Source organism: Propithecus coquereli, unplaced genomic scaffold, assembly GCF_000956105.1.
Source record: "Propithecus coquereli isolate 6110/MARCELLA unplaced genomic scaffold, Pcoq_1.0 Scaffold52, whole genome shotgun sequence".
Taxonomy (NCBI): domain Eukaryota; kingdom Metazoa; phylum Chordata; class Mammalia; order Primates; family Indriidae; genus Propithecus; species Propithecus coquereli.
Window position 1 is genome coordinate 5079798 of NW_012151063.1, and position 27193 is coordinate 5106990.

At 45.6% G+C, this 27193-nt stretch overlaps 1 protein-coding gene across 2 annotated transcripts in view; it reads left to right on the top strand.

Annotated features, from left to right (window-relative positions):
• Positions 1–27193, top strand: part of STS (steroid sulfatase (microsomal), isozyme S) — a 181025-nt gene that overhangs the window by 140877 nt on the left and 12955 nt on the right. For both annotated transcript variants that reach the window (XM_012656840.1, XM_012656841.1), the window contains exons 8-9: positions 4306–4443; positions 21239–21398. In XM_012656840.1, coding sequence (XP_012512294.1) covers positions 4306–4443; positions 21239–21398 — 298 coding nt within the window. The remainder of the gene's footprint in view (positions 1–4305; positions 4444–21238; positions 21399–27193) is intronic.

A 27193-nucleotide genomic window follows, 5' to 3' on the forward strand; every position in this document is an offset into this window, starting at 1 on the left:
CTGTCTATCCTCTATCAAAGCTGTGATATATTTTATATTATCCGTGGTCTTCCCCACTAAATCAAAAACTTAAGACTATATTTTTTTTTTACTTTTTTTATTTCTGCATATTATGGGGATACATACATATATATTTTTTTAATGAGCCTGATGCTTCCAAAATGTAAATAGTTACTTCACAGCATTTTGCTTCAATATTTTGTCTGAGTCTACCTACCTGGTAGAAGAAAAAGCAAAGCTAAGTCGACTGAAATAGCAAGGCTTCCATTAGGCAAACTGACGTCTTAACAGCACTGTAGAAGGTCAGGGGCATGGAGCGCTCACTCTGGGCCAGTCCTGGACAAAGCGTTTTGTACACAGTGCCTCGTCCATTCCTCATGGCAACCCCCTACTCTTATCCGTCATCTTCTCTAACTTAGAGGCAAGGAATCTCCATGAGTCGGCTGCTTAAATCGGGGCCCGGAAGGCAGAGCTTGATCACTGTGTGAGAGCACCTCACTCACCTGGGACCTGGAATTCTCCCTGCTTGTTTGAAACCCTTCTCTCTCCTACTCAGAGAAGCTCGGTGCCTGACTCTTAATAATGGCTTAATGCTTGTTTGTGGAATGACTTAAAGGAATGAATGAACTCTTTAGAATCTAGGCTTCCTCTGAGACCCACACCCGCACTTGACTGGGGAAGGAGCCAGGTTTTCCCATTTCCAGGTTTTCTTCCTTAGGGTTACAAGAAGTTTGGTCAAGAAGCCCTCACTTTGCCTTTCAGATGTTGTCTCTGGTTAAATAACAAGGTGCTCTCGAAATGGCTTATTTTCTGTGTTTGTTTCATTCAGGAAACAAATTGTGAAAGCTTCAGAAATAGAACATTTAGTTTATAAGCTAGCCTGCAACCCACCATCAGTAATTCAGAGCTATCATTCTATATAAATTGGTATCATTATACCTTGAGAATCTTACTGAAAAATAATACTTGCAGACCTCTGACTTGCAATCTATTGCTCTGAAGACAAAAATAATGCATCAGCATTTGTTCCCATGGGAGATTTCTGTTCGGGGGTTTTAGGAGAGAAATATGTGAGACTTTTATAGGATCAATCTTATGAAAAATTAAATGTTTAATGGGCTCTGGGCTTTACAAATGAGATTCTGGCTTAAGACCTAAATAGTGTGGGGTACAGAGTGTGTCTTCAGGAAAGAACGGACTAAAAGGAAATCAGAAATCTGACCATTTTTCGGCACATTAAGCCAAATATCCCACCATTCGTACGTACGTGATGGCCTCAGCTACTTTCTCTTCTGCTAGCCCCTGCCCACTTGTATAGCGACACTTTAAAGAAAATGATCACTTGAGGCCTCCAATAAGAAACTTTGATTGGGACACATTAAATATCTTGGTCATTTGAAATACTGGAATTTGGAGGAAATATTTGGGGAGGAGTGTTCAGATGGGAATGGAGGCAGGATATTTTAGTTGAAAGAATCTGTGCAATAAAAACAGCTGTAAATTTGTCTGGAGATAGAAATAGCCTTGGAGAAACTCTACATAGGAAGTAGCTGGCTCTGACTTTGGGGTAAGAGCTGTCCCTGAAACCTTGTGTTACCCAGCGTTAGCACAGAGCCTGTGTAAGGTGGGGGCTTCCTGAACACATGTTACATGAATGAATGAGGAGGCTTGGAGTCCACATCGCATCTGAGCAGTTTTATGTTTACAGAAAAATTGAGTAGGAAGTACAGAGTTTTCACGCAGCGCCTCTCCCCTACACACAGTTTTCCTTATTATTTACATCTGGTATTAGCCTAAACTGTTTGTGACAACTGATGAGCCTATATTGATGCATTATTGTTAACTGAGATCCATAGTTGACATTCGGGTTCACTCTCAGTATTGTGCATCCTATAGGTTTTGACAAATACGTAATGATATGTATCCACCGCGACAGTATCGTACGGAATACTTTCACTGCCCTCAACATCCTCTGTGCTCCGCCTGTGCCCCCCAAGTTTTTGGCAATTATAAATAGACCTGGCGTGAATATTTGTGTGTGTGTTTGTGTACATGTAAGTATCACGGAAGCCACATTTTTATAAGACATTTCTGCATGGCATTTCCTTTGTGCTAAGGTATGTCAACATATATGAAAGAAGAATTTGACTTGGAAGGAAGGTGCATGGCTGCATGCCTTTTTGCTAAATGCGAACTGCAATGCAGACAAGGGAACTCCTCCAGCCTCTGTTGCTGCCCGGTCTGTATTATTTTACACAGAAGTCATCATATGAACAAAAGGGGGCATTTTTCTTTCAAAGTGGGGGTGATATTGCCTATTGCTTCCTTCTATTTCAACTCATTAAGCTAATTGCCATTTTCAAAGTAATAAGGCTTAAATTAGTGTCGCAGCCAAATAACCGCAAGCCCAAGCGCACAGGTGGTTTGGTTGGCTGTACCAGATAACACCACAATAAATGTCTGCTGGATAATGATTTATCATGGGAGACAAATTGCTAAAATGCCCTCGGGTGTCTTATTGCTTGGTTCTGAGTATGACATTTATATATATGGCGTGGGTTCTAGGAATGTTTATCATCGAGTTAAAAATTGAGAAAGATTGAACATGCTCTCGCCTGTGGCATTTGCAATCAAATGGCAAAAATATGTGTTGTAACAAATGACTTGGGTGTTGTCTTTGCATCAGAAATCATCTCTGCCACCTCTGTGAGCTGACTCTGCACCCTTCTCCCCTCACTCTGCACCAACTAGGTGAGGGTGCAACCTGGAGTGGAGGGCCAGTCTCCTCTGGGCGGGACTCAACTACTAGATATGATGTATTCAGCAACCCATATTTAATTATTTCTGGCACTGGGGATAGAAGATAGAATTTCTGACACAGAAGATACCTGGTGTCCTTATAGAACATCAGTGGCTATGGTCACCCTATTATGACTAAATGAAGCCCATCCAAAATTTGGTTCCCCTGTCCAGACCATTGGCACCATGTGCACACACCAAGAAGACATGAAAAGGTTTCTTACTCATGTAATGAGGCTTTCTGGGGAAGATCAGGGCAGCTCCTAAATTGGTCCAAAAATAGCTTGAGAGAGCAGGGAAAAGAGACTGATTCTACTTTTACGGTGGCTCGGAGCCGAGGCTTGGATGAGGGTTTCCTACACGCAGGCAGGGGCTTCTGCGGTTCTAGCCTCCCACGGCAGTGAAGCGGAGGCAGCCAGGATTCCTGATCAGCTTATGCAGCACAAGCGGAAGAGGGAGTGTGAGGCTTAAAAACTCTTAGCAGTTCAACATCAAAGTACAGAGTCAGACTCTAATACGCCCATGGAAGTCAGCTGTATGCACTAACTAAGTTCAATACACAGCCCAGGTCTATGCAGACCCCTGTGGAAACTGGGCATGGTATACCTCTGGCTTGTTCATTGTCTTCTGATTTGAGAGCCAGCAATAGCTTCCTACCCGGAGTCTGTGTTCCAGCCTCTTCTTCAAACTTCAGCTGTCAGGGTTTCAGAGTCAGATTTAACTCTTACTTTCTGCCTCTCCCCCTTCCCAACTGTCCGAAGTTGAACAGGTCGCTTATCTTTTTACATCACGGTGCTCTCATCCATCCGGTGGGGCCATTGCTATTTACTCGTAGGGCTCAGTGAGGCTAAGTGGGAGAACATGTAATAAAGTCCTTTGCATGTGAAGTGTTCAAAGATGTAGCAATTATTCTGTTGTTGTTATTTTGCAGTGTTGTTATTTGGGGGTGGTCTATGATGCTAGTTTTGGGGGAAAGAATGACAAGAAGAAGGAAAGTGTGAGGAATTTCGCTATTTGTGATGGACAGTTTCAGTCTTGGGTACCTACTATTAGTATTAAAAGAGGACATTCCTCATGAGATATTTGTATAAATATGTGTTCCTATGAGAGGAGCAATGATTGTTTAGTTGGCCCATGCAGTAAGGAAAAATGGTAGACTTCTTTACAACCTCAGGGCCACCAGCTGGTGAGAGCAACCATCCAGCCTCTTTCCCCGGCACCTTCCTCCACACGAGTCGTGATTGACAAGCCTGCTGCTATTAGAATACTTCATCAGGTCTCCCTGTAGAACTACTTCATGATACCCAGATGGCTCTACATGACACTAAAGCCATTGACTGAACCTTCTCCCTTGTTGGATCAGCATGGAGCGAGCTCCAATGTGCATGAGCATTTCCCTCCCACCTTGGCAGATCAGCCAACCCATTGAGGAAGGCAACCCACCGCTTCCCTTTCTTTTGTGAAGATTGAAGTGTTTCAAAACTGAGTCTTTTTTTCCCCCTCCAGGGCAGATCTTGAATGTTCTAGATGAGCTGAGATTGGCGAACAATACCCTTGTCTACTTCACATCAGACCACGGAGCCCACGTAGAAGAAGTGAACATCAAAGGAGAAGTTCACGGCGGAAGTAACGGGATCTATAAAGGTGAGAAAGGCTGGTGTGTCCACAAGCTCTGCCTCCCAGTTTATCCACTGTACACTTTCTCCTTGATCTTAGAGCTTTCTCGTTGTTCTGCTACTGTTTTGCATTATGTAGGACTTTCTTGTGTCATGGGAATCAGACAGGCAGAAGGCCATGACCTTGATGTGTCTTCCACGTTGTGGTCCCCGTGGAACTTAAAAGCCCACATCCCATGTCAAGACATTGGAAGGAAGGTGTGTAAACCCAAGTGTAAATACAACCCCATATTGCCTAGTTGATTAAAACAAGACGCTCTCTACCTCATGTATGAGTTTCCCATTGCTGCTCTAACAAATTAACACAAACGTGCTGACTTAAAACAATGCAAGTTTGTGAACTGACAGATCTAGAACCCAGAAGTCCACAGTGGGTGTCTCACTGTTCTAAAATCAGATGTCAGTAGGGCCTTCTGAAAGCTCTAGGGAGAACCTGTTTCCCTGGCTGTTACCAGATTCTAGGGGCTGCCCACTTTTTTGGCTCAGTGCCCTTCTTCTGTCATGAAAGGCAACGATCTAGTATCTCCAAAGCCCCCACCCTCTCCCTCTCTCCGACCTTTGCTTCCATAATGTCGCATCATTCACTTCTCTGACCCTTGTCCTGCCTCCCTCTTACAAGGGCCCGTGGGATCGCACTGACCCACCTAGATAACCTGAAATCATGTCCCTACGTCAAGATCATTAACATAATCACATTGACAAGGTCTCTTTTGCCATGTGGTGTGATGTATTTACAGGTTCCAGGGATTAGGAAGAGGACATCCTTGGGAGGCCATTATTGTGCCTGTGCAAACTCACAAGAGCATTTTGAGCTGACCCTTCATTCTCTCTGCAGCATGGACTGAGCCAGTTCTAGGATGGCTCAGGTATCACGCTAGACATGGGGGATGCTCAGTGAGACCCAGCTACGGGCTTACACAGTGTATGCTCAGCAAATACAAGGATGCATGTCTAATTCTAATGCAAAATGGCCCGGTTCACAAAGTGATGAGATACCCAAGAGTGCCTATCTATGCTGGGGTTAGGACCCCCAGCCAAATCCCCATTGGATGTGGGTTGGAGGCGCAGGAAGAGGTGATGCTGTTGGGGTGAAGGGAAAACTTCTCCTTTGCCCTCAGAAGGTTTGCTGAAAAATCAACTCACAATAAAAACAGATTAAGAGGAAAGCTATAGAGGCCAGGCATGGTGGCTCATACCTGTAATCCCAGTGCTCTGGGAGGGAGGCCAAGACAGGAGGATTGGTTGAGGTCAGGAGTTCGAGACCAGCCTGAGCAAGAGGAAGACCCCATCTCTACTAAAAATAGAAAGAATTAGCTGGGCGTGGTGGCGCATACCTGCAGTCCCAGCAGTCCCAGCTACTCGGGAGGCTGAGGCAGGAGGATCACTTGAGCCCAGGAGTTGGAGGTTGTAGTGAGCTGTGATGACGCCATTGCACTGTACCCAGGGCAACAGAGTGAGACCTTTTCTCAAAAAAATAAATTAATTAAAAAATAAGAGAAAAGCTATACTAATTTATTTTAACATTTATATTTGGGAACTGAGAAAATGCTGATTCAGCTCTTCAGTGAGGTGCAGAGGTTTTTAGAAAATGGAGGCTTGAAAGTAGAAAAACAGGTGTTGGGAGGGAGAGGGGAAGAGGCTTGAGTAGCAGGCAAGGGTGGTCTCTTATGTAAATGAACCTTAGGGGTAGCAGCCCTCAGAGAATAGATGGTAAATGTTTCTTTTCAGACCTTAAAAGGTGCCAGACTCTCAGTTAATCTTTTCTAGATCCGAAAAGGTAAAACCGGCCGCAATCCCCAAAAAAGCAAAAGCCCCCAACCCCAACCCAACAAAAGCAACCTAAGAAAGCCAACCCCAAAAAAGGTCAAAAAAATATGTTTTGGGGTAAAATATTGCAATTTCCTTCAGTGCCTTCACGGAGCGGGGAGGATGCATCAGAGTTTACCGGCAAAGAGATGAAAAGATCCTGATGGAATGCTTCTCCCTATCAGCTAGTTTAGAGGTACTGATGGAGCACCCACTGTGTGTCTGGTATTGGTATTGGGCGGAGACAGCAGTAAATATAAAATGTGGTCCCTGCCGGAAGCAGTTCATGTCGCCGCATGGGTGCGTTGGGGAGACCTAGTGCAGTGTAATGAAGGGATGAACACTGGTACACACGAGGTGCTCGGGGCGCCGGGGGAAGGACATCCGCACTTGGCCAAGGGGGCCCAGGCAGGCTGGAAAAGCAGCAGCCAGTCGGTCTGCGCCTGCCCCTTGCTCTCTTACACATCTTTCTGTCCTCTGGTCACTTGCCCTCTTCGGCAGTGCCGGGAACGAGGAGAAGCTGCAAACAGCTTCTCTGCGAACTGCAGGCAGTTCAGTAAGGCAGGAGGACCCAGCCTGAGGCAGAGAGAAAAAGTCCTCTATTGGCCATCTCTTGAGGCTGCAGCCCATGAAAGCTGCTGCTGCCATTCACGCCTTCATGTGCACATCCAGAGTCCTGCGCCCTGCGGAGTGCCCCCGGGCAAGGAGCATTTCTTACACCTGCGGTTACCTGGCCCCCAGCCCAAAAGGGTTCCCGTGTTCAGAGTCTGGATGACCTTCCTGGGCTGCTCAGACCCCATGCCACCCCTTCTCTGGGTCCCCTTGTTACAGCCCTGTATGCACTGCGGGTTAAACGAATGAACAGGTGCGTTTCATCCGAGCAGGATTCACCCGCCACGGTATCCCTCTCTCAGCCTTCCTCTATGTACCCTGTTATCTTGGAGTAGTGAGAAGCGAAAACCTGTGTTCCTAATCTGGGAATTCTCGATGTTTTGGTCTTATTTCCTTGAGGCTATGGCCTGTGCAGAGAGAGTTGTGTGTATTTTATTTTTTAGATCCCAGGGTCTCTAAAGACAGAGTTCCAGGCCGCGTTGCACGCTCTAGTTCAGCCACCCCATTCATTCTCTCCCTTAATGCCTGTTAGGTTCCAAAATAGCTTAGCGGCTGCCAAGGAGGAGGCGTGTGCACAAATCACAGAGACAGCCGCGGTTAGAAAGCAGTGCTTATGAAAGTTACATATCCGGTGCCGTCGAGCCTCAGTGCAGGAGAGGCGACCACAGGCTGGGACTCCCAGGGAGCCTGTCTGGGGAAGAGGAGAATTATTGGCATTTTGCTTTGAAAGGCAGTTAGTTGGCCCTTAGGAGACTCAAGCGGTATAGGTCAGAAAGACAGCATCAAGGGTCTTGAATGATAGTTGGGAACTAGTGTTATCATAGAATCCTAAAAACATGTTAGTAGCTGCTCCATGATTTTGTTGGTTTTTTTTTTGTTTGTTTGTTTGTTTGTTTTTTAGAAATATGCTAGATTTTTTAGAAATGTTTTGCTTCAGTGCTAAAAATACCATCAACGAATGACACTATATTAATGTCTCAGCCGCTGCTCTGTCGAGAAGCATTACCCTTTTGTCAAACTTAGTTGAAATCAAGTTCACAGTGAAACACTGTTAAAATACAGTGCCCTAAAAGAAAGATGCGGTCTCCTTCTAGCTGTGGGAAGTAGGTTTCTGAATGTCAAGACATCTCGTTCTCTAAAGCCACAAACTTGAACACACACCCTTGGTTTATGCAGATGCGGGGGAATCCTGCCATTTAACACCCTGATCAGAAAAGCATCCCTCTCTGAACACCAGTGACTTCTAGTCTCCATCAAAACCTCTCGAGAAAGATACTTACTATTGGAACTCATTGACTCCTCTGTACCCTCAAGTCAAATCTGTTTCGCTAATGAAATCCATGGGCTAATTTGCTAAACTGGTGATGATTAAGTCATCCTTCTATAGGATTCAGCAGGTTATTCCTTTGAATGATAATAACATTACATCCCAGCTGTAGTCTACATTTAAAAATTATTTCATAGTCTAGGGCTGAGGGAGTAGTAACGCTAATTGTTTCTCTCATTTTTTTTAAGGAAATGAGTTTGCAGTGTGATTATTTTGTTTAGATTTAGATATAAGTAAATTCTGTCCTTGTCAAAAGGCTCGAGCATGAAAAGGAATTGGGAGATAGGGGTAGGGTCAAATGCATATTTTGGAGCTACTTCTGGCCAAATTTTAGAAATCTTGGCAATGAATGTTTACCACCGAGAGCCTTCTAAAATAGATTTCTTCCTATTGTGCACGTGCTTTGAAACCACATGCTGTCGAAACCGCAAGGGGTGTTGGTCTGGGTCTAGTTGTTCATTGCACAAAGATCCAATTATTGAGAGAACTAGGACGGCCAAGGAAGAAAGGAATTTTTTTAATACAGAAAAAGCCTTGTTAGGAGAAGTCATCTCAAAGCCAGCTCCCTGACTAAGAGACCATGGGCTATTAAAGGAGGGGTGGCGTGCCTTGGAGGAGGTCTGGTGTAACTAACAAGGGTGTGTGCCTTAGGGCAGGTCATGGGGGGCAGCAAATCCTGGCGTCAGGAGGTCTGCCCAGAGGCTGTCAGAATCTCAGCTCCCTCGTCCTGCACAAAATCCACCACTTCTGGGAAGCAACTCGAAAGGTCAAGTTATTAGTTATTTCAGAGCAAGGATTATTAAAAACACACACACACACACACACACACACACACACACACACACACACAAACAAACACAGGGGTCACTGAAATTTATTCATAGAGCTGGTGACACTAATAACACCCATTTTCTAAGGAATAATCCATCTTCCTGTTTAAGAATTAAGGAATCATGTCTCCAGTAGAGCTTCTAGTTAATTTGATAGTGCTCTCACACCGTGTTACTATGATTTTCCTAGACAGCAGGATAAATGGGTAAACAACAAAATATCCCATACCCATTGCCTTAGCCTGCGACCTTTTATAGCTGTTAAATGTAGACAATCCATCAGGGCTATTGAAATATTGAAATGTTCACACTCCTACTTTGGGACCTCGGGAGTAGGAACCACTGCTTTAAACTAACAGGGGACTTAAGATTTCTGTGCAATCCTGAACTCTTTCTAGGAATCATGGATTATGGCCCTCAATTTGTGTTCCTGGACCCTGGGCGGGTATTGGGTGTCGATAAATGCTCCATTCTGCATCCATATCTGTGTGAAGGCAGTTGAATGAGAGCTCAAGATGAGGTTGAGTTCTCTTACTAAAGGAGCAGGTGGTCCCATCCCCAGCTTCACTTATCTGTGTCAGGGTTTTAAGCCCTTGGGCCTCCCCTTACAGAAGGAGGTGCAAACGAATTCATGGACGCTCCTGCTCAACCTACTCAACCTGCATCAACACCTCCTCCTCACCTGAGCTTCCTCTCAGTGTAGGAGCTCTCCAGAGCTCTGTCCTGGGCCCCCTTCCCTACACGCTTGCCCTCTGTGATGTCACCCAAACCCGTGACCTCATGCAGCGTCTGAGTGCTGGTCCTCCACACGCCCAGCGCAGGCCCTGCCTGGGAGCCCCCACCCTGAAGTCCAGCTGACATCACTCCACCTGTCCATCCCCATCGACTACAGCCTCCTCTGGGCCACCGTGGTCTCTCTTGAGGTCCTCTCTGATGGGTTTCCTGGTATTCTCCCCTATTCTTACGATCCGTTCTCCACCCAGACACCACACTGAGCTTTTATAAACATAAACTCAGCATATTCTAGTGAATTTCTGAGGGTTGACGTAATAAAGTATCACAAACTAGGTGGCTTAAAAGCAACGGAAAGTTATCTTCTCTCAGTTCTGGAGGCCAGAAGTCTGGAATCTAGGTGTGGAAGTGCTAGGCTTTCTCTGAACCTCTAGGGGAGGATCCTTTGCTGTCTCTTAGCTTCTGGTAGTTGCAGCAATCCTTGGCATTCCTCCGCTTGCAAACGCATCTCTCTGATCTCTGCTTCCGTCTTCCCTTGGCTTTCTTCCTTTCTTGAAAACTGTAATACCTTGCCATCCACGGGAAGTAAAATGTGAAGTCTGCACCCCTCGGTACCTAGTCCCACCATACTCTGGTCCAGCTTCACTCTTCTCTTCTCCTCTTGGCTTTTGCTCAGGTCCCCCAACACCTTAATCTTGTCCCCACCTTAGGGCCTTTGCAAGGGCAGTTCCTTCTGTTGGAAAACTGCCCCCTCGGCTTGGCATGGATTTGATCTTTCATGCACATGATGCCTGTGTAGAGTCTCCCTGTAGCATCAGATCTAAAATCCTTGTACTCATCCCACCGCCTTATTCCAGTTCCTTGCAAATCTGCTGTCTTACCAGTTCATTGTTTTATTTGCTCATACTCTGACTTTCCTATCATAATGCGAGCCCTGCGGGAGCCGGGATCTAGGCTGCCTTAGTCACCACTGTACCTTAAATCACCGTGCAGTGGGCATTCGATACGTACTTGCTGAGTGAGGAGCGTTCAGGAAATCCCGGGGGATGGCCCCCCTTTTCCCTAAAATACCCTCCCTTAGATGGGAACAGACTAACTCTCCTAAGATTTTCCCGTAGCAGAGCTCAGAGTGGTTTGCCTCTTCCTTGTAGTACAGGATGTCCTGTAACCTCAGAAGAGAGCAGGTCTGGCTTCATTTCCATCCCTCTCCCAAGTCAAGGTCTCCCTGAAGAAGGCTCTTCCTCCCGCCCTTTTCCTCTGCCTACAGGCAAGTAATGAATGCCAGTGGAAGGGATAAATTAACGCTGTAGACGGTTTCCGCAGAGGTGTGGCGGAGGGGAATCATGCTTTCCTGAGCATTCAAGCGTGTAGACTTTGTGCACATGCAGAGAAATGCTTTTAAAAATGCCCCCATGGCTGCATGTGAGGACCGGCTCCCAGGCATTTCTTCCCTGTCTTAAGTGCAAGTTCCAAAAGCAGCTGATTGTCTTTTGTCCCTGCCCACTTAGGAGTCGCTTCTCACAGTTGCTGGTTGTGTGACATCGCCTCCCCTCGTGAGATAATAAGGCAGCTTTCAAAGAGCGACTGATACTTTTATTGGGGGAATAAATAACAGCGAGAAGCTCTGGTAGTTTGTTACGAGGTCGTTATGTCTGGGTTTGATCTTCAGATGTTGGCAAACATTTTTATCAGCTTCCCAAGTGTTGGTAGAGCTTCCCCGTCTTGCCGATGTCAGTGCTGCGTCCTCCCGCAGGCATCCGCAGCCTTTTCCCCTTTGGGAGAAGATCACGTTATCGTCATTCATCTGTTCACTCACACGGTTAAATCTGACTGACCTGCGTCATTGTGTGTTGACTCTATAGAACGTGCCAGGCATGAAGCTGCTTTCTAGGGTGTCAGGGTGCAGCATACAGGGTCTCTGACCACTAGCAGTTACATTCCAGCTGTTGAGATACAGATACAAAGAGGTCATTTCAGTGTCACATATGGGTCAGGGAACGCTTGAGGAAGTACAGTAGCAGCAGTTACCCCAACCTGGGGACACAGAGAACCTTGCTGGAGGGGCTGACATTTTGCAGGCTGACATTGTGAAGTGTTGGCCAGGGGAGGACAGGCAGGAGGTACATACTAGGCAGGTGTGAGATGCTTATGGTGAGCAAAAGAGCAGTTGATGTTCCAGAGGTAAAAAAGCAGGCGAGGGAATCTGGCGCTGAGGCTGCTGAGGACCAGAGGGCTAGGACGTGGAGATGTGGTGCCGCGGGCAGACACTGAGCTCTGCCTGTGGGTGAGGAAGGACACTGGAGGATGTTAGACCAAGGTGGGGCGTGGACAGATTCAGGGGCCACCCTGGCTGGCGCGTGCACTTCCCAGACAGCTGCAGGGTACGGTCACACACCAAGCAGTTGATGGCAGTGTTCTGAAGTGAGGGAGAGGAATAAAGGGGAGGATAGGTTCAAGACCTACTTTGGTGGTAAAATAGGCATCACCATTGACTGATTGGATACAGGGAGCCAGGATATGGCTGGTGGAATTGTATATTCACATGGCAGTGGCGACAATGATTGGAAACGCTAGATGCTGCACAAGTGAAGTCATTCGGATGAGAAAAATAATGAGTTTCAGTTTTGGAGTATTGAGTTTGAAGACCTTACATCCAAGTTAATGTATCCAACAGGAATGAATGAAATATATATACATAAATATAAAATTGCCAGCTGAGTGTGGTGGCTCATGCCTATAATCCCAGCTACTCAGGAGGCTGAGGCAGGAAGATTGCTTGAGCCCGGGGGTTCAAGGCTCTATGTAGTTAGCTGTGATTGCATTGCTGCATTCCAGCCTGGGTGACAAAGCAAGACCCTGGCTCTTATAAAAAAGTGTACATAAGGCCTGGAATGTGCCCCTTGGACTTGAGAAAAAGGCATCGGTTGGTGAACTGTGCTTGAGAAATTGATGGTGCTCTTTGGACAGAAGTCAGGCTGAGGTTGCACAGAGAACAAGTTGGAAGTGACAACGTGAAGATGCTAGATGTTTATAGTTTCAAGAAGCTCAGGTGAGAAGGGAAGGGTATCTCATGGTTTTTTGGATGGACAACTGTATGCATAATTGGAGAGCATGGTTGCTTTAGTAAATCCAACGGTGTTGGCAGTTGATTGAGTATTGGGTGTGAGGGAAAGGAAGATGGAAGAGACGTCTCTTATGTTTTTGGCTTCAATGGTTGGGTGGACAGAGGTACCCTTTGGGGATTAGGACTCACGGGTAGAGGTCCACATTTGGTTGGCATGACAGGGAGGTTGTGAGGTCATTTAGTATAAGGAGAGAAGGGAGCCAAGGATCAAGTCTTGAGGAACATTAACACAAAAAGTGAGACGGAAGATGATAAAACCTAACAAAGATGATACTGAGAGAGTGATTGGGGAGATGGGAAGAGAACCAAGAGAGAGGAGAAGGTTCTGGGAAAGGCATGGTCAACAGAAAAGAATGTTGGTAAAAAGCCAACTCAGATGGTGACTCAGAGAGTTCATTGCATTGAATACATATGTGATGCTAATAAGTTTATTTTCAGAGGAGAGAGAGGGACAGGGAACTGATGGATTGAAGGGTTGTTGAAGGTGAGACAGCTTTCAAATCCTGTTGAGAAATTATCTGGGAAAAAAGGCAGGCTGAAAGGACATTTGTCCCTGGGAAGATTGGAGCATATTGAATTCTCCTGAGTATGGTTTAACAGAGAGGGAATTAAGATACAAGGGGCAAATGAGAATGTCAGATGTCTGAGAAGATCATGAGAGATGAAATCCAAAACACAGAAGGAGGACTGGTCTTTGGAAGGAGGGGGGCCATTCGCTACGCAAGAGGGAAGGAGGGGAGCGGGTGCTGTAGGTTTGCACGTATGGTGGTGGAAGTTGTTCCCAAATGAAGTTTCCGTTTTCTCTCTGTAGAAAGAAGCGGAGTTATCTGCTGAAGGGAGTTGGTGGGGGGGATGAGGGATGTGTGTAGGACATGGAGGTGACAAGTAGGAACAAAGGGCAAGTTGACATCCTGGTTGCATTTAGGGATCTCGCAGCAGCAGTCAAGGGACCCTATTTTGTCACTTCCATCAGAAGCACAAAGCTTAGACCATCTAGATTTATAGAGAACAGATAGGTATTTTCATGAAGGGGTGGTATATGGCTGGGGAGGCAGGAATGCATATCCCAGGATGTGTGGACGTCCGTGTTTTGGCAAGAAAGTGATAGAAATGGCGCATTATGTGCTTCGCTGTTAGAGGAACCAGGCAGATAGGTTAAAATTAGCAAACACCCTGAACATTGAAGTGCCATTTGAAGTGACTGGAACTGTCCACTTAGGGAGGGAATCAATCTGCGGAATCATCACAGTGTTAGACAGTGACACGGACAGAGTGATTTGAGTGCATTGGCTTCAGTCGACAAAACGCAGGACCCTAACTTCACACAGTCGATGGAGAGGGAGGCTGAGATTCTAGGGTGGCAGGGCGGTGGGAAAGTCAGACTAATGTGGCCGTGGTGGGTAGATTGGGCTCTGCAAGGGCAGGGAGTTGGGGTAACTCTTGTTTATGAGCCCATTTTCCTGGGTGACACAAAAGGTGAGTTTCTCTTCTGAGAGTCAAGGGACAAGCTGTTGAATACGACTCCAGTGGAGAAAACCTTTGGAATGGAATGTATTAGGGCAATGAAACATCCTAGCAAAGTTGAGAGACCAGAACGCACAGGAAATAGGAATTTGTAATCACAATCATCTGTAGGGCTGTCTACAGCAATAGTCTTCATTGATTAATTCATTATTTTATTTATTCAAAAATATATTGAGCACCGTCTATTTGGAAGGCGTTACACTGTGGACTTTAGTTGACTTAGTGGACTTTAGCGGTAAATTAGATAGAGTCTGTTCTGAAATACCGTTTGTCCTACAATGAGACATGCGTAGAATTGGTTGTCATACATCCCATAAACTGAAACTGGAAAAATACCGTGGAAATTGAGAGTAGGGAAATACTACCTGCAGTGGTTGTCGTAGAAGGCTTAATGAAATCGGAAGGAAGGGCATGCTATCCAGACATCCAGGCATTTACAGAAATGATTTATGTGTGGGGGCAAGTCCTGTCAGAGCAAATGTCAGGAGTGATGGGACTTTCCAGACCACGCACGGGAAAGGATGGGCTGTTTATGGAGACATTTACGTGAAACTCGGCTCAACCAAGAAGTGATGTCAGAAAGGTGGACCACTGCCAGGGTACAGTTAGCTTTACATTCCAGGCTGAGATATGTGTTTTCTTTAGTTTTTCATTCTTGCAGAAGATATTAAGGAGTCCAATTAAGTAAAAATAAATAAATTTTCAGTCGATGTCACCGTGGTATCTCACCCCAGTATGAAGGATTTAATGTTATGGAGTAAGGACAGAATTGGTGTCCTTGCCCCACCCCCAAAATCAAAATTTAATAAATTAGAACAGAGGTGGCCAAACTATATCGTGTAGGCCGAACAAGAACAGACAACTGATTTTGTAAATAAAGTTTTATTGGCATGCAGCCACGCTCATTTGTGAATTTCTTGTTCCTGGTTGTTTCTTGGCTACAATAGCAGAGTTGAGTTGTTGAGAAAGCCCACCCAGAAAGCCTAAAATATTTACTCTCTGCCTCTTTAGAGAAAAAGTTTGCCAACCTCTGACTTAGGTGACTTAGTGGTTACATGTATTGATTAAGTAGTCACCCTTAAGTGTCCCAACTGTGTCTATTAATTTTAAGGGTGTCTTTGAATTCTTTACCCCTCGTTTGAGAACTGACATCAGCAGGTCTTTGTTCCATATTTTTTTCCCTAATAATAGGTGGGTAATAGGTTGATAGAACCTGGACAAATATTATTGTATCTCCCATCCACAACTTGTGGGTGTTTGTCCCTGGCATGAATAAGTCAAGGAGAGTGTAAAATGTAACATCTTGGGCAAGAAAACATTTAGTGTGAATTATACTCATCACATGCTTCAGTGTGGTTCGCATCAATTCGGGGACTCAGGGTCAGACCGGCCGAGGAGATACTCAAGAGGAGAAAAAGGAAAAATAGACTATTTCATAAAACTCTGTTCAGATCAAGCCTAAGAATGACTAGCATATGCTCTTGCCATTAAAAGTGATTTGACATGCTGTGCGGTAGCGTCTGGAAGAACAGAAATAGAAGCCTGGTTTGGAAGCAGCTGTTCCTGACAGGAGTCGAGGAGTAGATTCTGGAAGCATCCTCTCTGCGCCTGCCTGGGGAGGTCCGCTAACTCGGCCGTCATCCTTCTGTGACCGGGAACGCCGCCGCAACCTGCCATCAAGACGTGAAAAGTGTGAATTTGACAGTCACTCAACCAAATTTTAAACTTAGACCATGACTTTTTCTCTGCTCATAAATTTTCATAAAAAAATAATCAGATTCCTTAACCTGTTTTTCTTTTTTCCACCGACCCGCCACAACTTTCTTAAGCTTATTTCTCCTTTGCAACCTAACTCAAAACCTATTGACATAAGGCAGTTTTTCCCAGGTAAAAGACACATCTTGTGGTTTTCTTTGGCACTCAGTCAGGGCTGTCTCTGAGTAAACCTGGGCTATCCCTCGAGACTTTGAGTTTCTGTAGGGCGACACCTCTGTTCCTATATCATTGTGTCCTCTGGGATTCTGTCGGCAGCGACGAGAGTTATCAGTGGGTATGTCGCAGCTATCCTTGGAGAGTGGGGATTTCTGGAGAGCACAGTCCCCACTCATTTATCTTTGTATCCCCTTCTGGGATCTGAATGTCGGTAAAGCTAGCTAAGTTTAGTAGGACAGGTTCTGGAACTCTACCTGGCACCATCAATTACATGCTGTGTAAACTTGGCCAAAGTTTTCTTAACTGTGAAACGGGATGCCTGCCTTGCGGAGTGATGGAGTTAATCAAAGGCTCAAAGGAGTTAATATAAGTGATGAGCTGGAATGGTTTCCGGGACACGTTAAACTCCATCATCATTCCTCACCATAGGAACTCTCTGCTTAATAAGTGTCTGCTGAACCAGTGAGGCAGCCAGCGATCACTCCCTGAGTCCCTGTGAACTCCACGCAGCGGTAATGACAATGGTGCCCGGGAGAACCGTGTTCTGTGCTTTTTAAGCCTGACAGACACATTTTGAGCATCTCCTCTTCCACGAACATGGCAGGAGGAACAAGACTCAGCTACACCATCTGACAAGCAGTGGTATTTGCTTATCAACACATGCCTGGAAACATGTGACCATGCTTCATCAAGCGTGTTTTTCCTTAGGCTGTGTGTGCTGGGATGTGTTTATCGTCTGTTACAAGTTTTTTAAATTTTTTTTTCCTGTGGCTATTGTAAAAACACTCCTTTTACAACTTTAGAAAAGTGCACAAGATTATGTTTACTGATACACTTGTTTAGTTTCTGAACATAGATTAAGAACTACAAGATGAGAGTCTTACGGTGTTACACATCGTGGGTTCAGATCTTCCAACTGAGCACATCTGCAGTATAACATTTTGTCATCAGAATACTAGCTGTGGATGAAACCGTCCCGGGTGCTGCCACGCCAGCTGGTCAGTAAGTGACCGGATCTGGAGGCTGGAGGCACAGCTGCCCCCACAATCCCAAGCCTGCATTGGGGGCGCTCTCTACATCTTACCAGAGCAGAGGAAAGCCACTTCTTTGCCCCCAGGCAGAAGGGTTGCTACCAAGTGGCCATTTGTGGCTTGAGGCTTGTTTGGGGATCTGGAATCTCTATCAGGGTATGATATTTCTAGGGTCTCTCCAAGAGTTTTGTTTTATTTTCAAAGTAGTTATACATCAAGCCACACTCTCATAACACTTACCTCCCATCAGCTGGAGGTCTGGAGTATTAGCAAAGTCCTCCGAGGGGAACAGATCCCCGGCATATGAAGCATGATATACACAGAGCTGAGGTGCACCTGTGGACTTCCGGGCACTCTCTGCTTTTAGCAGCTGTGCTTCTCTCCCCCTCTCTCACATGGCTCTGCAGCCAGGTGCACTCTTTACCTCACCGGGTGAGCCGCCACCAGCCATCCTAGGGCATTGCCTGATGCCTCAAAGATGACGCACATATTAACTCTTGCAGGGGTAGTCACAGTCCCTCCAAATTCTACAATTTGGGTGTGTCTTTCTGAGTTTCTAAGTGTGGTGTACCTGTGGTCCTGTTCTGGCAGTACGCAGACAGCTTGGCGCCCGTGTTTTGCTGCCGAGCTAAGGTAGCGTTGGAGAATTGTTTAAATTCACAGGCTTTGGAGTCAGTGGGACAAACCGGGATTTGTGTCTGTGACTACCACTTGCTAAGTGAGTACCTTCAGCATGTAACAGCTTCTCTCAGTCTCAGATTGTGCACCTGTAAAATGCAGGGAAATAGTAGGATTTAATAGTAAGGATTTCATGAGATAAGATACCTATTCCAATCCATGTCACATAATAAGTGATCAATTAAAGTCACCCATTATTATTATTACCAAGATATTTGTACAACCCTCTGAGGTGATTCTTGTTGTCTCCACTTTGACTTGGAGAATGCAGACTCACTTAGTGAACTGGGGAAATTATACATATATATAAAATGCACATATATATGAGAATCAGTTTAGATTTACAGAGATTTACAAACATGGTAGAGAGAGTTCCTGTAAACCCTTAACTCAGTTACTAACATTGATTTCCAGTGTTATCCTACACAACCATAGTGTGTTCATCAAAAGTAACCTTGGGACATCATTAACTGACTTTACTCAGATTTTACTAGTTTTCCCATTAATGTCCTTTTTTCTGTTCCAGGATCCAATTCACAATGCCATGTTGCATCTAGAATATAAACTTTTAGAGGGTACTTTTTCCTTATTTTAATGGTTTGGTCTACATTTCTGTTTGTTTATTTTGTTTTATTTTAACCATGGGGGCGATACATAGATGCCATCAAAACCATTCCTGAAACTAGCCCTTTTGTTGTTGTTGTTATGTAGCAAGCACTTATTTCGTTGCTAAATTTAAAGTGAAAGGTCTATGACTTTGATCGAAGAGGACAAGCAGATACAATTCACACATGGAGGTTCCTTCCAAAGCTCTGCTCTGGACGCTTGAATGAACTACAGCGAAGTAGTTAAACTTCCCATTTTTGTAGGTGATCTCTGAGAAGCAGGAATCACAGTAGCTGTCAGAGTATTACATTAAGATGATGTTGAAAAAATAAAGGATGGGAAGACTTTTAACCTTCTTAGGAGGCCACCGCAGAAACTGTAAACTGTGATGTGAACTTCTGCAGGCATCTCCCCTCAGTCAGCGTCTGTGCGCATGGGACATCCGAGTGCTGATGTGAGGACGTCAGTCTACAGTGCTCAGCTGGCAGAAACCAGCTTTGGGAGATGCAGCTTTGCTGCAGGAGCCCTGAAACCTCTGTCTCCAGCAATTTGCATCCTAAGTTTCAATGGCATTTATGTCCAGGGTGAATCACATATGATACCCTTGCTAGGAATTAACGTTCTTTGTCAGCCCGCTCTGTTTCTATTTAACTCTCTATTTAATGCTCTCGCACCAGCTTGTTTAGAACAGGCTGTATCTTGGAGTAGCTGAACGGGCACCTGCTCCCTTTGTTGCAGCCCAACTTCCTGAGGCTGTTCCTGCAGTAGTGCTCAGCTCCGTGCCTGGTGTGTTACCGAGTCGTTTATGCCGAGGGAAGCCGTGCTTATTCATCCATGTGTGGGCTGCCAGCACGGCTTGAGGGACTCCAGCCCTGGCCTCTGTGAGCCCCAAACTGCCAAGCCCTGTTTCCATCCCTCTCCATCCCTCGGCAGAGGTGTCGGTGGTGTAGGGGCCAAGGAGAAATGTCCCCTTCACCCTCTGAAGGTTCTCTGAAAATCAAGTGACAAAAGGCAGATTAACAGGAGAAAAGGCATACAAATTTATTAATGTGCGTGAGAGCCTTACAAAGTAGAACTCAAAGAAAAGGCCAGATGGTTGGTGCTTTTGTACCATCTTGAGGTTACAGAAATAACAGGGCTTGGATCCTGGCAAAACAGGTTACGGGAGGGGAGAAGGGGAGGCCTGCCTGGCACAGGTGGTCTTGCTGTATAGATGACGCCTCCCAGGGAGCAGCCCTCAGGGGGAAGAGATGGTGAATGATGCTTCCTCTAGATCCTAAAGGTGTCAGACTCTCAGCTCATCTGGAAAAGGGAGGCCCTCGGAGAAATTGATGCACATTCCCTCTGCACATGCTGATCTCGCCTACGAAAGACAGCTTCGCAGGGCTCCTTCTGTCTGCAGACCCTCTGAACAGCCATCTCAAACTATGTCCAACAAGTGGATTTTGGGGTGAAGTATTTTGGTTTCCTTCAGTGACCATCTTCTGACATGATCTGCTGACACTGATCCACTCTGACGTCCTGCTTCCAGCCTCCCCGCACCCTCTCACTGTTGTGTTTATTATCTTTTAATCGCCTCATACGCACAAAGCCTGTTTCCTCCATTAGGCTGGTAAGAGCTGTCCTGATAATAAAATAGTAGCAATGATGACCATGGCCATTTTTGTGCCCTTCCTGTCTTGCAGTCACTAGGCTGGGCAGCTGGGATAATAATTCTGTGGGATACTCACACATTGTGAGGACGGCAAGGCCGTTTGCCCCAGGGCACAGGGCTGGTACGTTCCTTTCCTATGGCTGCTGTTATAGTTGGCCACAAAGTGGGTGGTTCGAAACAACAGGAATTTCTCGTCTTAAGGTCAGAAATCAAAAAATGAGTCCTCAAGGTGTTGGTAGTATTGCATTTCTTTCTGGAGGCCCTAGAAATGCCTTTTACCAGCTTCCAGAAGCTGCCTGCATTCCTTGGCTTGGGCGCCCTTCTCTGTCTTCAAAGTCAGCAGCGTGGCATCCTCTGGTCTCTCTCTGTGATTACAGCCCTGCTTCTCCAACTCCCTTTTCCCCTCATGAGGACCCTGTGATCCCGTTGGACCCACTCGGACAGTGCAGGGTGCTCTCCGCATCTCGAAATCACATGTTCAAACTCCCTTGTGCCATATAAGGCAGCACGCCCTTATCCCCAGGTTCCGGGGACGTGGACACTGACACTGGGGGACACCCTTATTTTTCCTACCACAGCTGGTAAAAAGTCAAAATGGAATTTCAGTTCCCTGACCCCAGAAGCATTGATTTGAGTCTGTGTTGCTTTAAGATTAGAGACTCTTCTTACAAAGTCATTGCTCCTGTCCACCCTACGATGCTGACCATGTCATACATGGTGGTGACCGTATCCTATACATTACTTTTTACTTTGTTCCTATTACAATATAGTTGCTCACAAAATGCTCATCGAATCCATGTGATCAGTTTCTTCCAAATGGACTGCCCCATGGGGAGCGCAGAAGTGTATGTTCAAGGGAGCATCAAAGAGACTGAAATTTCCCTCTGCCTCTCTTTTGACATTTTAGGAGGAAAATCCAACAATTGGGAAGGAGGTATTCGGGTTCCAGGCATCCTCCGATGGCCCGGCGTGATACAGGCTGGTCAAGATATTGACGCGCCAACTAGCAACATGGACATCTTCCCCACGGTGGCCAGACTTGCTGGATCACCGCTGCCTGAGGACAGGTACTCCGATCGGAGGGCAGCCGGTGTCGTCTAGGTCTCAGGGTGCTTTGGTGGTCTGCATAATGGCGTGCTACCTCTGGCCGGGCTCGGTAGGGGGCTTATGGGTGGGTTGGCCAACATAAACCGCCCCCCACCCCACCGTCAATCCTGTTATCCCAGAGGGAAATAAGCTCAGAGGCCCTGCACATTTTCAGTGACCAAGAATGGGGATGTATGGTGTTTAACTGAGACTTCCTCTTTGAAGGTTCTGCTGGTGCTGTTATTCTCAGTCCATCTGCATCCACCCTTGGCTTGCCACTGCGCGGCTGGGCGACTGCCCCTTGGGCCTCCCACATTGGGATTCCACACATCTGCCTTTGGCCTCGCCAGCAGCTCTCAGCTGCAACAGCGAGAATGGCGTCTAATTCCCCAGCTCAGGGCCCCATGCCCCAGCACGTCTCGATTGAGCAAGTTCCAAGTGAAATGTCTTTCTCTTACGTTAAATACAACTTCCTATGACATTGCCAATGGTTCCCTCATAAGTGTTATTACCAATCTGAAGAGTTTTAAGGGAAGCACGCCGATTAATTGTTTTCATTAGATTGGTGGCAGGCCAGGCAGATGTCACGCAGGCAGCTGCAAATCTTGTTTAAATTCAGCTGCCGTCGGAAGGAGGAAGAAAGGGGAAACCAAAGGCAATACGACAGCTCCACCAAAGCAAGCCTAGAGTTAGGTTTCCTCACTTCCCGTTGTCTTCCACCTTGTGTCCTTACTGTTTTCAGCTCTGCTCCCCAACATGTTCCTAGGCACATGCACACATGAGAAGCATAGTGTTGACAGTCTAACCGTCCTCAAGCTTTGTGGTCTCAAGACCCCTTTGCATCCGTCAATGAATTAGGACTCCAACAATCTTTTGTTTATGCAGGTTATATCCATCGATGCTTATCATAATATCAATGAAAGCAGATTTTTTTTAAACCATGAGAGTGCCCCAAGTGCACTATTTCATTGGCTGATACAGTGATGACATCATCATCCACCCAGGATGGCCGCTGGCAAAGTCCACTGTAGGCTGCTGGCAGAGTGATAGTGAGAAAGACAACGAATGCCTTCCTGTTGTCGTGGGAGTAATTTTGGCCTCCCAGACCTCCTGAATGGGTCGCAGGAATTTCCGAGGGTCTCTGGACCACGCTCTGAGACTAGCAGATGCTCTGGATAAGAGCGGAGATTCTAGAGCCGCACTACCTGGGTTCATATCCTTGGCTCCACTGCAGGCTAAGTATTGAATCTTCCTGGGCCTTCATTTCTTTGTCTGTAAAACCGGTTCAATAATAGCACTGATTTTACAGCGTTGATATTAGGATAAAAAACATCCAGGCACGTAAAGTGCAACACAGAGAACTCATGAATATGTGCCATTTTTGTCCCACCCACTGTATTAAGGTAGTAGTAAGATGTCCATAAACTCAATACCTTCCTCTTCCACATTTCATATCCATCCAAGGCCATAAAATCTGAGGGCTGAGGGGACTTTTAATATCTACTCTAGTTAAACTATTCTTTTTTCCACTCTAGCCGTAGAAAACCTGGTGGCCGTAACTCACAGAAAGTCTTTTCTTATATAAAGCCAAAAATCTCACTCCCTACGTTATCTCCTCATTGGCCCCAGTTCTCAACTTTGGAATAAAACTTAATACTTCCTCAAGTAGTTCAAACAGAGTGTTCAGGCCATTTCCTTTATTACATTTTTTTTCTCCTGGCCCGTAATGTTAAAATCATCACTGCTCGTCATCTTTGTAGCACCTGGGAATGGTTGTCCACCCAGCTGGGGAAAGGCAAGGTAAGGGAAAAGTTCAGAGGCAAAGAGGAAAATCCCTGAAGGGACAGCTTCCCGCTTCCACCTCCTCTCCGTGCCTGTCCGAGGCCGACGGAGGTGAATCTGTGTTTCTTCTGCATGCTCACTGAAGAAGGAAAGAGCCTCCCTCTAAGACAGACCCAGATGTCACGTGGGTGAACTTGTGGCGTCAGTAGAACGAAGTCTCAGTGTTGAGGAGTTCCATCCAAACATTTCAATAACAGCATCTAGATAATATCCACATGTCTCTGTCCATCTATAAATTTGAGACGCAGCTATCTACCCTTTAAAAAACAGCCTTACCCCTTTCCTGCGAAGATTGGTGGAAGTCAGCTTCCTCCGTTTCCTGCCAGAGCAATACGAAATTTACGTTTCTCAGGAGAAGAAACTCATTCGGAGGGTTGGACCCACGCTGTTTGATGAGCACTTAAAGTGCCTTCGTGACTTTCTGCATGTTTTGTCTGAAGGAGAGAATTTCCGTCTGGCAGACTCCCGTTCTTCAAGCGTTGTGTCTAGCGGGAGCCTTTCGTGGCCAAAGTTTGGAGGAAGATCAGAAGCCCTTAGATCCAGGGTTTCTACTTAAGTAGAGAGAGAGGGGTCCATGGGTGCACAGCAGAGATTTTTGCGGCATCTTAACGCTGTGGTGAGAACAGTTCTCGAATTCAGCCCCACGGTGTGCCTACACAAGATTTCTCTGCGGCAGTGGATTTTTCCTTCACACTTGAGTGGTTCATTTGCATGCAGTGACATGACTTACCAAAAGAACTCTCAGCATCCATCACCTCAGGCAGATTGAGAAAAATCACTCTCCCATGTGTCTCCAAATAAGCTGATTCTGGGAATAAATGGAGGGCAGCCTTTTTGTGTGTTATAAAAGGCAGGTAACGGGGGCTTTATAAAAGAAGAGTCTAATACCCAAATGTATGAATTCATTAAAATGCAAAACCTTTCTGTGGTTCTCATCTTTGCAAGCAGATACAATACAGTCATGATAAGACTATGGCCTCCCTATTTTTGGTAAAAAAGAATCACAACAGGCGGTAGCTGGTTAAACTTTTTAGAAAACATCTGAATTCTAGCCACAGACCATTCCGCTGGGAGGGAAGGAAACGGAGTGCCGGCATCCCTGAGAATCAAATTTTAGAGGTAAAATAGTTAGATCTTCTGTTCCGTAGTTAAAATAAAATAAATTTGGTTTTTTTTTTAAGTTAGGAGAAGAAATTAATACTTTATGCTCAACATGGCTTTTTTTTAAATGAAGACAAGGAAGGGACTGAATTAACTTCTCCCAGTCACTTTTACTGACTTGCGGCTAAGTCACGACAGAAGATCCATTCGGTGGAGTCGTGCAGGTGAAGACGGGAGTGAGCTCTGTCTTGTTTGCATTTGTTTTACAGAATAAAAGGTGACGTGAGCAGTCCCAGCTTTCTAAGTGCAACCGCTTATAACGGACCCGCCTTTCTATTCAACTATGGCGGAGGGTTTCATGTTTACAAATATAAACATATTTTTCTGAATTGTGAAAATATAAACTTTCCAGATACTGAGGATTCCCTTTAGTGTATTACAGATAGGTGTGCCTTCTTCCAAAAATGTGTCCTTAGTGATTACTTTCTACGTTGAAATCGCTTTGTTTTGAATATCGTACAGACAGCTCACTCACCAACACCCTGCCTCACATTAGCCTCTACGTCAGTGCCCGAGACCTTCTCTTCTGCATCCCCCAAACCTTTTCCCTCTCCTGTGGTCTTCTACGCCTTCCCAGAGTTGGCCAGGCAAGGGGCAGCAGGAGGACATTCCAGGTGAGAGATTGGGATGTTCAGAGACCGAGCGGTGAGCGAGAGCACAGCACATTCATGGAGGAATGAGGTCACCATATTCCCAGGAAGGTTTTCAGGACATTCTCTTTTTGGAGTATGTGAAAGTTGTCCCCACGCTGTGTAACTTTCGACCTGAAATTCTGAAACGAGGGCCCCTTGGAAACGAATTGTTAATATCGCTATTGTCACCGTCAGTCAGGAACCCTAGGAGACTCATCTCATTTTCCAACTTAAGAACAATCCCAAATGAGCACCTTTTCTTTACCAAGAGACATGAGGACACTAGGAGAGAGCTCATCCCATTTTGTCACATTGGCTATCTATGCACACTTGCTCTGAAAACTTCAGTTAGTTTGCAGGAAAAGGCCCATTAGACTGTTTCCGTAGAAAACAGCAATGCTTTGTGTCATGTTGAAAGTGGATTGGCCTGTCTCTCCCAAATCAGGACCTGATAAAAACATGTTCGTACCAACAGTATCAACAGAAACGTGCTGCTCTCCAAGTTATTGCCACGGTTAACTGCGAATCCCACTAGTGGTTTAAAACAATTCCAAGTATTTTGATAGCTTACACACCACTTAAAAGTTTAGCTCAATATGGTCACTTTCAATTTTTCATGGCAGAAATGAGTCTGTCTTTGACAGGCCATATTTCTGCAGCCCTGTTAAACGGTGGCTTTCCATAGACCTGTGATTTATTGTCTCCTAGGAAGGAGCATGTTAGGTGTAGGATGTTTTTTAAAAAATGAGTCTGTCTCCACATTTGAAGAAAAAGAAGTTTGCAGAATAGACTTTGTTCCACTCCTTAAAAGAAAAAAAAAAAAATTTGCTTTTATGTAAGAAAAGAATTTATGAGAGTTGGAGTCTTATTTTGTTAATTAAAACTCTCCTTTTTATGACCAATTTCAGTTATCAAATACTGATCTTAAGACAGCAGCAGTTCCATCTTCTATGTTCTTAAATCACATGTTGAGTTTTGTTGGCAAATGAAAACAATAAAAATGAAAGCCAGCCCAGAGTGAAGAAGTTAAGGGCGAGATTGTATTTGAAAAATGGAGGTTCCATCTTGGTGCTGGGGAGTCGCAGAAAGACCATCTGTCCCCCTGCAGGTGGACAGGGCAGGGAAGGATGGACAGCCTCTGCCTCTTGTCTATCCCCTTTAGACCATTGTTCGCCATGAGGGGCTTTTCATGGTGGAATTCTCATACCTGCCCACCGCCCCCCCTCACCTCTTCTTTTCTTTCCACCCTATTCAGCATCTCACATGAGAAAGGCCTGAATTTTTCTTGAAAGGGATTTGAAGGGAAGGATGCACAATGCCTGCCCTTTCAGCACGGGAGCAGTATTTCAGGGAACACGCTGCGTCTGAATAGGACCGTCTGCGCCAGGCTCCTTTCCCTTCCGCTCGTGGTTAATAGGAACGCAGGCCGGGAACTGAACCAAGCCTGACTTTTGTTCTTATTTTTAACTTATGATAATAGAATATTTTCAGTCCATAGACTTCTGCGGAGCACGTGATTTAATAACGAGGGTTGAGGCCGGAGAAGTGCTAAGCAACAAGGCTATAATTACATTACTGGGTTTTAGTGACGCTGAAATAAACCACAGGAAAAAGCTGGGGGGACACGAGACCTCTGAGGCACACTTACCCAAATTACAGAGCCACCTTAAATGCCCATTCCCTAAATGCCTTGCAGTAAGTGAGGACAGGGATGTAGTGTTTTTAATCAGAGAAAGCAAACCCTCAAGTTGAACACTCCAACTCTTCCAAAATAGTTCTCTGCCCCTTGTTTTGACGGCAGCAGCCTAATGGTGTCAGTGACTTCAGTTTCTCAAGTGGCTGTTATTGTATGTTTAGCTCAAAACAAAGTATTAGGCTTTTCCCCTTTATTGAAGCTTCAAAAAATTGTATTTTTCTCATCTTCAGTCACGTGTCGATTGTTTGCAGTCTGAAAAGTGAACTTGAGCCCATTATCCGAAGTGAGGTATCACAAGATTGGAAGAATGGGTACCCCTTGTACTCGCCATCAAACTGGTACTAACTGATGAACACTAGGGTGCTCACATGGCAGTAATATTCTCCAGGGAATAGGGGCATTGAGGGTAAACCCACAACTAAAGGACACGGGGGGCATTGTAGAG